The 11,104-nt window shown below is 37.5% G+C and overlaps 5 protein-coding genes across 5 annotated transcripts; 3 read left to right on the top strand and 2 right to left on the bottom strand.

Moving 5' to 3' along the window:
• Positions 1–2,872: 2,872 nt before the first annotated feature.
• LOC134829236 (26S proteasome regulatory subunit 10B) lies at positions 2,873–4,378 on the bottom strand. Its single transcript, XM_063842237.1, has 3 exons — positions 4,177–4,378; positions 3,998–4,117; positions 2,873–3,923 (listed from the first exon to the last, which is right to left on the bottom strand). Exons 1-3 carry the CDS (start codon positions 4,268–4,270, stop codon positions 2,959–2,961), a joined length of 1,179 nt encoding a protein of 392 aa, XP_063698307.1. The 5' UTR covers positions 4,271–4,378; the 3' UTR covers positions 2,873–2,958.
• A 12-nt stretch (positions 4,379–4,390) lies between these two features.
• Positions 4,391–5,035, top strand: LOC134829237 (INO80 complex subunit C). Its single transcript, XM_063842238.1, has 2 exons — positions 4,391–4,615; positions 4,678–5,035. Exons 1-2 carry the CDS (start codon positions 4,474–4,476, stop codon positions 4,872–4,874), a joined length of 339 nt encoding a protein of 112 aa, XP_063698308.1. The 5' UTR covers positions 4,391–4,473; the 3' UTR covers positions 4,875–5,035.
• A 417-nt stretch (positions 5,036–5,452) lies between these two features.
• Positions 5,453–7,146, top strand: LOC134829965 (origin recognition complex subunit 4). Its single transcript, XM_063843287.1, has 2 exons — positions 5,453–5,749; positions 5,813–7,146. Exons 1-2 carry the CDS (start codon positions 5,561–5,563, stop codon positions 6,974–6,976), a joined length of 1,353 nt encoding a protein of 450 aa, XP_063699357.1. The 5' UTR covers positions 5,453–5,560; the 3' UTR covers positions 6,977–7,146.
• A 69-nt stretch (positions 7,147–7,215) lies between these two features.
• On the top strand, positions 7,216–10,078 carry LOC134828381 (striatin-3-like). Its single transcript, XM_063841347.1, has 2 exons — positions 7,216–8,620; positions 8,714–10,078. Exons 1-2 carry the CDS (start codon positions 7,474–7,476, stop codon positions 9,862–9,864), a joined length of 2,298 nt encoding a protein of 765 aa, XP_063697417.1. The 5' UTR covers positions 7,216–7,473; the 3' UTR covers positions 9,865–10,078.
• On the bottom strand, positions 10,079–11,002 carry LOC134828382 (proteasome subunit beta type-1). Its single transcript, XM_063841348.1, has 2 exons — positions 10,821–11,002; positions 10,079–10,748 (listed from the first exon to the last, which is right to left on the bottom strand). Exons 1-2 carry the CDS (start codon positions 10,901–10,903, stop codon positions 10,136–10,138), a joined length of 696 nt encoding a protein of 231 aa, XP_063697418.1. The 5' UTR covers positions 10,904–11,002; the 3' UTR covers positions 10,079–10,135.
• Between the last annotated feature and the right edge of the window lie 102 nt (positions 11,003–11,104).

Genomic DNA, 11,104 nt, shown 5'->3' with positions numbered 1-11,104 from the left:
ACTCGAATCGAATTCAAAAGAGTCATCAATAGATCATTTAGCCAAGTAGTCTATATATTTATGTAATAGTAGCCGATCCTTTTTATTCGGGAAACAAAATTACATACATAATATTTAACATGACAGCAGACAAAAAAGAAATCGAAAGTAAGCATGTTGAGACTATGACCTTAAAGCGTGAAAAATGTTTCTTCCATTATCATATGGTCTTCCCTTCGGATGGAAAACGGATAAAATTGATCCATTGGAAGCATAATTGAATTTTTTTAATCAATTAAATTAAGGGATGAATTCGAGTTGGTTATCTACAGACCTAAAAAGTCAATTTCTTCAAGAGGTCATTTTCATTCTAAAAGAATTCAACTCTTGTTAAGAAATCAGATTAACTTCTTAAAAAGATTCATTTTTCTAGGATTCATTTTATCTCCTAATGGATCAATTACATCCGTTTTTCATCCGTAGAGTTCAACGGTTAATTGTATTTATTTATTATTTAAGCATTTATTAAAGCCACGCCAAGATAACTCCCTAATATTTTAATGACCAGCCTAGTTAAATTCCCACTCCTAGCAATACAACTGTTTTTCAATCATAAAAAATCAGATTGGAGCTTCAAAAAATAGCAATCGATTAATCTTTCGTGAATTCCTCAGTTTGTACTTTGAATTGACGCATCTGCTTATAAATAATTGCATCACAATAATCTTCGAAGACAAAAGTAATAATAAAAAAAATATAATAATTACATAACTCTATTATTTATTGCTTAAACCCAAGTCATTTTGTATAAAAGTGATCCAAGTCGACAATAAGGAAGTATATTTAAAAGACAATTTCTTGTTGTTGTGTTAATTACCTAGAAGGTGTTTGATAGATTAAATCCGCAATGTTGATTCCGCATTTCTAATATTATTATTGGTTTTTTTAAACTTACAAGAAACTTCTGCTTAGTATATAATAATGTTAAAAATTCTTATTTACACATGCCGCAAAACAGAAATTTTAATTCGCACGAAAAGCATGACTACTATTTTTTTTTTTTATTTATGTATTTAAGCTCCTGATTTAATTATTTTATTTTGAAAACTCAGTGGATTTGCCATACTAAATAAACTATTCATACAAAATTTTAGAGTATAGCGTATCTTTAAATAATAATTACATCAATTAAATGACATTAAGTGAATTCCCGTAAAAATTCTTGATTGAGTTCATGATGTAGGTAAAGTTCTTGAAATCATTAAAAATGTTCATGTTTTTGCCTTGCATTTTTTATTTATCAAATCATTCTCGTACGTGATCGTATATGTACTTTGTAAAATAATTGGCAACACACGCATTTTTTGCAATTTAGAGCAACGTGCCTTATGATGAGCAATTAAATAGCATACAGACTATGTCATATCGAACACTAATTATTCTCGTGAATGATTTGCGTCCGGTAGCATTGATTGTTATTAGAGAACATTTTGAGTTGAAAATGCCATTGAGCAGGGCATGAAACATGAAAAAATAAACTTGTATCCTGTTCTTTGCATGTTGTTTAGTCTGACCCTACTTTTTATTTCATATTGCCTACTTGTCATATTTTCATATTAACCGTGGTGCGGTGTCATTAAACCGTCATTACAATCCTCATTGAGTCACCAAAGAGAACAAAGCACGTAATTTATTATTTTTTTTTAGAAAAGTGAAAGGATCAACCTTCAAAATAGAAGCAACACGAAAATCGTATGTATGTACTTATTTTTACACGAGCCATAATATAAAAAAAAAATAATGCATGATTTAGAATATTTCCATATTTCATTTTGTGCGCCATGTACAAACAAAATTTATTCAGCATGACAAAAATGTGAACACGTTTTAGATGTAAATAATTCTGACGATGTTACTTTTCGTTATATATAGCTCTTTATGAAAACTCATCTGCTGTAGCATTTTTTTCAGAACAATCGCAACTCTCAGGGATTGTTTCATTGACGCGAATATCTCTCTTGTGAACTAATTCATGTATTTCAAAGCTGAGTTTTGTCGCAAATCCTCTCTTGCAAATCTCACATCTAAAAGGTCTCTGGTCATCAGCTAGATGTAAAAATCGATGCGTCCGTAGGCCAACTTTAGTTTTGAATGTCTTTTGACACTCGGAGCATGTTAGTTCCGTGAAATTACTGCTTCGATCGGAACAAGTTAATTTTTTTAAATGAAGTAAGTAGCCACGACGCGTCTTCAATATTTTATTACAAACTTCACAGGAATATGGCGGACGTTTTCTTTCATGTGGTCGCGAGCAGACTCGTTTTCTGTAATGATGGTACCGAGCAAACCGTGTATTAAAGGAAGTGCCACAGAAGTCGCACGGATAAACGCGATTTTCTACATCTGTAGGTATTTCAGGATTACTTTCAGATATGTTTTCGTGACTAGAAACATCCCCACTGTTATCGTTAAACTGACAATCTGTAACTGTCTCTATTTCCGGAGTTTCTGTATCTGTTTCAGCTGTACTTTCGTAACTAGATCGCTCAATGTTGTCATCCACATCGGTTTCGTCTTCGGATTCTTGCTCTTTTAGTTCCAATGACTGCATTTGCTGAGGCAAAAGCGAGACAAAAATATTGATGTTTAGAATATTTCTACACAAATTACACAGGAATGGGTCATCCTCAAGTAACGGGATTTGAACTGTATTTTTTAAGTTAGATGCCTTACTGTAACCACGAATGGCACCATTAGAATCTGTCTTTAATTCAAGATTTATGAGTTGTTGATACATTTTCAGGTGATTTTTTCGATTGATTGAATTAGCGTAAGGACAATCTGATTGAATTAACAAGGACCTCTTTTTCGCAGGATCTGGATTTTTTATTTATAAAAATAAAGTGCTTTCGATTGAATTTTTTTATTGAATTTACTTGAAAATTCCCTTCTTAAACACTCGATATAGATCAAACAAAATTAAACTGGTTTGTAATCTAACTTGCTCTCCAACCGTTTGTTGTCTGCTACTTTTCGTACGGCCTTCATAAAGTCCTCATGAATGACGAAATCACGTTCAGCTCGAATCGCAAACAAACCGGCTTCAGTGCAAACGTTCCGCAAATCAGCTCCATTAAAGTTGTCCGAGAGTTTGACGACAGCCTCGTAGTCTATTTCGCCGTGTTTGGCTATCGGTGCTGCATGAATTTTCAAAATTTCCAGACGAGCTTGCTCATTGGGCAGTGGAATCTCAATTTTCCGATCTAATCTACCGGGACGCAACAATGCAGGATCCAGCGTATCTGGACGATTTGTTGCCATTATCATCTTTACTTGTCCGAGCGAATCAAATCCATCCATTTGATTCAACAATTCCATCAATGTACGTTGAATTTCTCGATCTGCCGACGTGCCTTCGGAGAAACGGCGTCCACCAATTGCATCAATTTCATCCATGAAAATGATGCAGGGTTGATGGTCGCGCGCATAGTTAAACATCTCACGAATCAAACGAGCACTCTCGCCGATATACTTGTCGACGATAGCACTCGAGACGACTTTGAGGAAATTAGCATCAAGTTGTGAGGCAACAGCACGAGCGAGAAGTGTCTTTCCTGTGCCGGGAGGGCCATAAAGTAAGCAACCCTTGGGCGGTGTAATGCCGACACGCAAAAATAATTCCGGATTCAACAATGGCAACTCGATGACTTCCCGTAACTCGCGAATTTGCTCCGACAAACCACCAATAGCGTTGTAAGTGACCTCTCCAGGGTCTTCGTGCGACATATTATAAACCAAGGGATCAACTTCACGTGGAAGATATCTCATAATTGTAAGAGTAGTCATATCTAGAGCAACGCGGGTGCCCGACTTTAACTTTGTTTTATCCAATTGGCGACGACATCCTACTACGTAACGAGGGCCATTGGTGGCTTTCACAATAACTACAATGAAATCCAGATTTTTTTTTTTTTTTGTTAAAACAAAATTTAAAAAAAAGTGCAAATTTAGATCTTACATTTGTCCTCAGTCAACTGCTTTAATACTTCGCCTACAATTTGACCAACACTTTGTAAGGCTTTTAAATCGTTCTCGGATTTATCGAATTGTTTTGTTAGTTCCTTCAATTGTTCTCTCACTGCGACAAAAAATATCATTTAGTAAAAAATTGGAGAAAGATACCAACCATGTACTCACTTTCTTTCAATCGCGACTCCACTTCCTTGTGTTCCAGCAACTTCTTTCGATAGTCCTGGAGTGCCTTTTCTCGTGTTGGTTCTACAGCGGTCATTTTAATTATATTTTCCACAGATTTTCGAGCAAATAATTGGGATTTACAAAATGTATGTGCTTTGTTGATGATGACTCGCAAAATATACGAATCAGATCGTCACTGCTAATTCACATTTTTTACGAATTGTGACTTGGTCAAACGATGGCAATTTCCATTAACAATCAGAAACTCTTCTCCACCAGCCAAAAAATTGAAATACCATGGAAGAAGAGCCACAACCAGTTTTTAAAATAGTTTCGTTATCAAAAAGTCCAAAAACCAACAAAAAACGCGTCTGGAAATCCTTGAAACAGATTCTTCAAACGGAACGCAGTCTGAAATGGCCTGAAGAAGCAGTCACCTGTAAGAACTTTTATCATTGCTTGCCTAATTTTATCCTAACAATTACATATTTTCATCTACAGATTCATCATTGAATCCACCGCCGTCTTTCAAACCTCCCAAGAAATATTCGGACATCTCGGGTCTCATCGCTTACTACACCGACCCTCAAACCAAACTGCATTACCACAACTCTGAAGAATATCAAACGATAAAAACCCTTCCAAGCGATCTCACGGCAGGATATCTGGCACTTAGGGGGGCCACAAGCATTGTCTGATTATTTACTAAGCAGCACACAAGTAGTTCTTAGGGATTTTTAATAAAAAAATGATGAATTTTAAAACCAAAGTAGCTTGAAAAACGCCTCTTACACTAATTATAATTTAATGTCTTTACATTCAATAAAAAATAAGAAAAGGAAAAATAAAAAGGACCAAAAAAAGGTAAAAAATATGACAAAATTGGTCGTAGAAGGGCTTCATTTAAGGGAAACACAATATGGTCACTATAGAGCTAAAGTACCTTGAATTGAATAACAAGCAAATTCGATTGTAGTATGTTTGTTACAGAAATATTTTTTACAAGATTCGAAGTTTCAAAATAAGATGAGAAAAATTATGTACATGCTAAAATTTCGATTTGATGCCATTTTTATCAACTTTCGTTAAATTTATTAGTTCAAATCTGAGTCTCTCATGTCCAAAATAGGATGTCATTTAAAACTTATGTGTCGATCATTTAGACAATTTTTTTATGTTCTAATATGGGCTATTGTTGTTGTGCATCAAAAACAAAGTTGTATATACTCCCATGTCCTCGGTCGAATTTGATTTTTGTTATCTGGTCGGCCTACTCTAATCTGTCTCGAAAAAAACAACCGCCAAACAAGTCTCAATTTATTTATAGAATTAATCAATTTTCAAGCAACGAAATTATTGCAAATAAAAATTTGTGGTGTACCTCATGGAAAACAACGAGATCAATATAGCTAAGGAAGCTTTAAAATATCGTTTGCGGTGTGGAGCTACAAATTTATTTGAAGAGTATGAACAAGAGATTGAACATATCAAAAGCCTGCTTTTAAGATCCTCGGAAATAGCAGAAAGTAATTCACTAATTGTGGTTGGCCCAAGAGGATGTGGAAAAACAACAGTAAGTCGTTTGATTTTCGATAATATTTACAATAAAATTTCATAAAGTTTTTCCGTGCTGCAGATCATACAAAACATCCTGACTGAGCTCATGTCGAAGATAACTTTCAAAGAAAACAGTATGCTAGTCAACTTGAGTGGGCTCATACACACTGATGACAAAATTGCATTAAAATCGATTACAACACAATTGGATTTGGATAATGCAACGCATGGAAAGAGCTTTGGCAGCTTTGCCGAGAATCTTGCGTTCCTACTGCAGTGCTTGAAGTCAGGCAACAATCGCAAATCCAAAAGTATTATTTTTATCCTAGATGATTTTGATATTTTTTGCGCTCATCACAACCAAACACTTCTCTATAACCTTTTTGACGTGGCGCAATCGGCACAAGCTCCCATCTGCGTGGTTGGACTAACGTATCGCTTGGACGTTATTGAGTTGCTAGAGAAACGAGTCAAATCGCGTTTCTCTCATCGTCAAGTTTTTTTGCATCCAAAGCATGACCCGGAAATATGGACTGAAAAACTAAAGCTTTTATTGACTTTTGGGAATGAAATTAGTAAAAAATTAGACGTTATTCCAAAGGCCTCAAACAAAATGCTAGCGTTCCTCCAAAACACTTATGACTCGTCAAAGTATGTCGTCTCTAAATCCCTCCAAAAGAGCTGGAATCAACAAGTGGAAAAGTTGTTCAAACATAAAGACATCCTTTCGTGCCTGGAAACTCTCTTTAGTCTGGATATCAGTGTAACGTCTTTAAAAAATATTGCATGGGACTTACTTCTTACCCTAAATTCAGACAATCCAGAGTGGAACCCAGCATTAGTTTTGAAGACGCTTGAGGACTTTTTGCGAGATGACAAGGTGCAAATTCTGTCTGGCCTGTCTGTGTTGGAACTCTGCCTTGTTATTGCGATTAAACATCAAAGTGAGATTTACGACAATGATCCGTTCAACTTTGAGATGATTCTGAATCGGTTCCAAAAATTTTCCAATTCAAGTACGACTATGCAGGGGATGGAACGAAGTTTGGTATTTAAAGCATTCGAACATATCAAAGCTCTGGAATTGATTGCTCCAGTAAGTGGCTCAGGACTAACGAAGCAACAAAAAGTTTTTCAAATGTACAAGTTTATGCTGACATCGGGACAGGTGAAAAAAGCCGTCACTATATACCAAAATCTACCAGTCGATGTCTCTCAATGGGCAACAAGCTCAATCGTATAAAAAAAAATAAGTATTTTTGTATTGTGTCCTAAGTATTTATTTGTATGTATAATGAAATTGTTTTAATACATGTTTAAAATAATTTTATTTTTTTTATAAAAAAAAAAATAGTCTCAATGATTCGATTTCAAGGAAGTCCTTAAAGCCCACAAAAATCCAATTGAGAAAAATCTCTATTGTTAATTCAACCAAACCCATGTAACAATTACAAACACTCACTTTCCCGACATTGATGTCAAAACAATTGATTATCGCGAGTGAAATTGCGAAAAAAAAAGTTTTTCGAGTCACAGAAAAGCCCAATTACGATCGTTTCGGAAGGAATTCGACAAGAGCTTGTCGACGAAAGTGAAAACTGGTGCGGAAAAGTTGGAACAAGCCGAAGGAAAATATTTCTTTGTGTCTGACGTTTTTGCCAAGTCCGAGATTTCGAGTGTGAAAAAATGATGAAAAATTTGTAAAAGTAATGAAAAATGTCCTGAAACCGTGAATATTCTATGCACTGCACGAATTCATGTAACTTTAACGAAGAAAACGAAGAAAGTGACCCAATTAACAGGCAAATTAATCGAAAAAAAAGAACATACGCGTATACCACACAGACATTTACCACACAAAAACTCATTAAAATGGACGAGTCTTTATCGCAAAACGGGCCGGGAGCAGGCATGAATAACAACAACAACAATAATAATATTAACAATACGAGCGGCGGCAATCTAGTCATAAATAACAAGGACGATTTAAATGGGGCCATCGTCAACAACGTCGCTCAGTACACCATTCCGGGAGTCTTGCATTTTATACAGCACGAATGGACACGTTTCGAGCTGGAACGGTCGCAATGGGATGTCGACCGGGCCGAGTTACAAGCACGCATTGCCGTCCTTTTGGGCGAACGCAAAGGTCAAGAGTCCCTCAAGTCTGACCTAATTCGTCGTATCAAGATGCTCGAGTACGCCCTGAAGCAGGAACGCGTAAAATTCCATCGTTTAAAGTATGGCTGTGATCCGCCAAACAGTACAGCTATTGATATGATGAAACCACCAGTAACTGCAACAACCACCGACGATGGAAATATTGTGTCCGAGCTGGCACCCGATGCGGATGTGCCATTTAGTTCAGTCTCGAATATAACGTGGCGTCAAGGCAGACAATTGCTACGGCAGTACTTGCAGGAAGTTGGATACACTGAAGCCATAATTGATGTCCGTTCGAATCGCGTACGCTCATTGCTGGGTCTCAATCGGGACGGCAATTCCGAGAACTTGGATGAGAACTATGACACCAACGTTAGTAATAATAATGCAATGGACACGCAAAAACGTGTCGACGACGGATCATCGCCCGCAAAAAAGTCACAACAAGCGGCAATGGCAGAAGCAATGTTGTTAGAAACAGAGGCAGCTGTTTTGGCTAATTTTGAGTTTTTGGCACAGGCGGACTCAGAGATTACTGATGACGATGACATGAATGACGGCTTGGAAATTTCCGATATGGTCGGTGGCTACAAGCCAGACAAACGCAAGGGAACTGATGACGTAGATGCCGAAGCAAACGATGTTTTGAACGAGCTAAACTTATTGACGGAAGGCGAAAAAGCTGAAAATCGTATAAATGACGGTGACTGGGGTTACAACAAAGGTACGTAGAGATTTTCTTTTTAGCAAATTATTAATTGAAATGACTTTCACGGATTTAACTTGAGTTTGTTATTATTTGATATAATCCATGTAGGTCCTCGTCACACCATTCCCGGCATGGGTACTACAGGAGATGACGACATCGATCAATCTTTAGGCGAATTGGCCCAATTGACCGTGAATAATGACTCGGAAACAGCTTACGATGACACCAATTCTAAGGAACCATATCGCAAAACGTGGAATGCCAAATACACACTTCGTTCGCACTTTGATTGCGTACGCGCTTTGGCATTCCATCCTACTGAACCGGTCCTTATTACGGGCTCCGAAGATCACACACTGAAATTGTGGAATTTGCAAAAAACCGTACCGGCGAAAAAGTCAGCCAATCTTGATGTTGAGCCGCTTTATACTTTCCGCGGACACAGCAGTCCCGTTCTATGTTTAGCCATCAATGCCAGTGGCGACCAATGTTACAGCGGAAGTTTGGATGGCATCATCAACTGCTGGAACTTGCCGAATAGCAACATTGACCCGTATGACAATTATGACGCGGATATTCTGCGTGGTGCATTAGAAGGACACACAGATGGTGTTTGGGGCTTGTCGGTTAACAATACAAAGGGATCATTATTGTCTGCATCCGCTGATGGCACCGTAAAATTATGGTCTCCGTTGGAAAAGACACCATTACTCCAGACATTCACGAGTGGCGAGGTGGCGAAAGATAAAAATCCGACATCTGTTGACTTTGTGCAGGACGAATTGGACAGGATTGTCGCGGCATATCAGAGTTCAAATTGCGTCATCTACGACACGGAGACAAGCAAATCGGTGCTTCGGTTTGAGGCACTCGATTCCACAACCACGGGCGCCAATTCCAATCATTTGAAGTATATTTACAAAGTAATTAGCCATCCAACACTACCCATCATCATCACGGCACACGAAGATCGGCATATCCGTTTCTGGGACTCGAAGAATGGCTCGCTGGTTCATTCGATGGTTGCTCATTTGGAAGCTGTAACGAGTCTCGCAATCGATGCACATGGACTTTATCTGCTCTCCGGATCCCATGATTGCTCTATTAGATTGTGGAACATGGACACCAAGACATGCGTACAGGAAATTACAGCGCATCGCAAAAAGTTTGACGAGAGTATATTTGATGTGGCGTTTCATCCGTCGAAGCCGTACATTGCTAGTGCTGGTGCTGATGCAATCGCAAAAGTGTTTGTCTAATAAAGTGAAAATCGCAGAAGTCATTTATTTATTACATTTTAATTTTGAACTTTTAATATTTTTATAGTTTTTTTTTAAATAATAATTAATTTAAGTATATAATTCCAACTCTGATACAAAAATATTTTCTTCTTTTTTGTTAGTCATTGTAATCATAATAAATAATAATAATCAATCGTGAATACGAAATAAAGTTTAATAAATACTCATAAAGTATGAATTATGAAGAGTTTATTTTATTTTTTTGAACAAAAAAAAAGAAATACAAAAATTAATCCTTGCGTAGAGGAACTTCCTCTGCTTCGATACCCTTTTCTGTTATAACGTGTAATAAAATACCATCTCCAGTGTAAATGTCTCTTTCGGCAGCTGAGATGAACGTATCCTTGATGATGCTCTTGGCTCTTTCCATGTCAATGGGATCCTTGGAGACATTTTGTTGGTTTTTGTATCCAACTTGGTTATCCAAAACAGGTTGCAAAAGTGCTCCCGATGACCCACCAGCATTGTAGGTCTTTTTCTCGCAATGCCCGATGGGATCGTAGCTGTACACAACTCCGTTGCCCTCCTCGTCGAGACCAGCAATCACGTTGGACACATAGTACGGGAAAAAGCGACGATTGTACATCAAGTTAGACATCAGTTGGGCAATTGCATTCGTTGACATGACCTTTTCATGTTGATCGCGATACATTTGAATGCGAGCCTTGATTAAACTGTACAACGCCAAAACGTCGCACCAACAACCCGTGGAGGCAAGCACCGTGTTCTCGGTCAATTTGAAGAGTTTCTTTTGCGAGCGTGTGTGAATGGAGTATCCCGTACTAAGACGAGTGTCAGCTGCAATAACTGCAAAGCCTGGTCCTCCGATAGCTATGACACTTCTGAAAAACAGAAAAATTAATGTATGTATCTGTGTTCAATGTTCAGCCATTTAAGTATTTGAGATTTCTTACCCTCCATTCGATTCGTATGGATTGAAGTCGTGCACTTGACGTCCAGGAACCTGGTATTCGGGAAAACGCTCTGATTGCATCATTTTCTTGTGTAGTTTTGCGAGATTTATTGCAAATTATTGTTGTCTTGAAATAAATTGCCGAATCACTCGGAGACGATTGAACTAACAATGGCAATTTCCTCAAATTGGTACACCTCCTTTAACCCAGCTTGAATTTCGCGATCTTACGGAATGTGACTCGGCAACCAAGTATTGATGAGGAGTATAAATTTGGGTAAATCG

The sequence above is a fragment of the Culicoides brevitarsis genome, chromosome 2 (genome assembly GCF_036172545.1).
Source record: "Culicoides brevitarsis isolate CSIRO-B50_1 chromosome 2, AGI_CSIRO_Cbre_v1, whole genome shotgun sequence".
Taxonomy (NCBI): Eukaryota; Metazoa; Arthropoda; class Insecta; order Diptera; family Ceratopogonidae; genus Culicoides; species Culicoides brevitarsis.
This window is presented reverse-complemented; position numbering and strand designations above follow the sequence as displayed.

Coding starts and splice junctions, on each gene's coding strand:
- LOC134829236 (XM_063842237.1), bottom strand. CDS start 4,270: ATGACCGCTGTAGAACCAACACGAGAAAAGGCACTCCAGGACTATCGA. Junction 4,118..4,176: donor GGAGTCGCGATTGAAAGAAA/GTGAGTACATGG, acceptor TTTTTGTCGCAG/TGAGAGAACAATTGAAGGAA. Junction 3,924..3,997: donor GCAGTTGACTGAGGACAAAT/GTAAGATCTAAA, acceptor ATTTCATTGTAG/TTATTGTGAAAGCCACCAAT.
- LOC134829237 (XM_063842238.1), top strand. CDS start 4,474: ATGGAAGAAGAGCCACAACCAGTTTTTAAAATAGTTTCGTTATCAAAA. Junction 4,616..4,677: donor GCCTGAAGAAGCAGTCACCT/GTAAGAACTTTT, acceptor TTTCATCTACAG/ATTCATCATTGAATCCACCG.
- LOC134829965 (XM_063843287.1), top strand. CDS start 5,561: ATGGAAAACAACGAGATCAATATAGCTAAGGAAGCTTTAAAATATCGT. Junction 5,750..5,812: donor GAGGATGTGGAAAAACAACA/GTAAGTCGTTTG, acceptor TCCGTGCTGCAG/ATCATACAAAACATCCTGAC.
- LOC134828381 (XM_063841347.1), top strand. CDS start 7,474: ATGCACTGCACGAATTCATGTAACTTTAACGAAGAAAACGAAGAAAGT. Junction 8,621..8,713: donor TGACTGGGGTTACAACAAAG/GTACGTAGAGAT, acceptor TAATCCATGTAG/GTCCTCGTCACACCATTCCC.
- LOC134828382 (XM_063841348.1), bottom strand. CDS start 10,903: ATGATGCAATCAGAGCGTTTTCCCGAATACCAGGTTCCTGGACGTCAA. Junction 10,749..10,820: donor CCATACGAATCGAATGGAGG/GTAAGAAATCTC, acceptor TCTGTTTTTCAG/AAGTGTCATAGCTATCGGAG.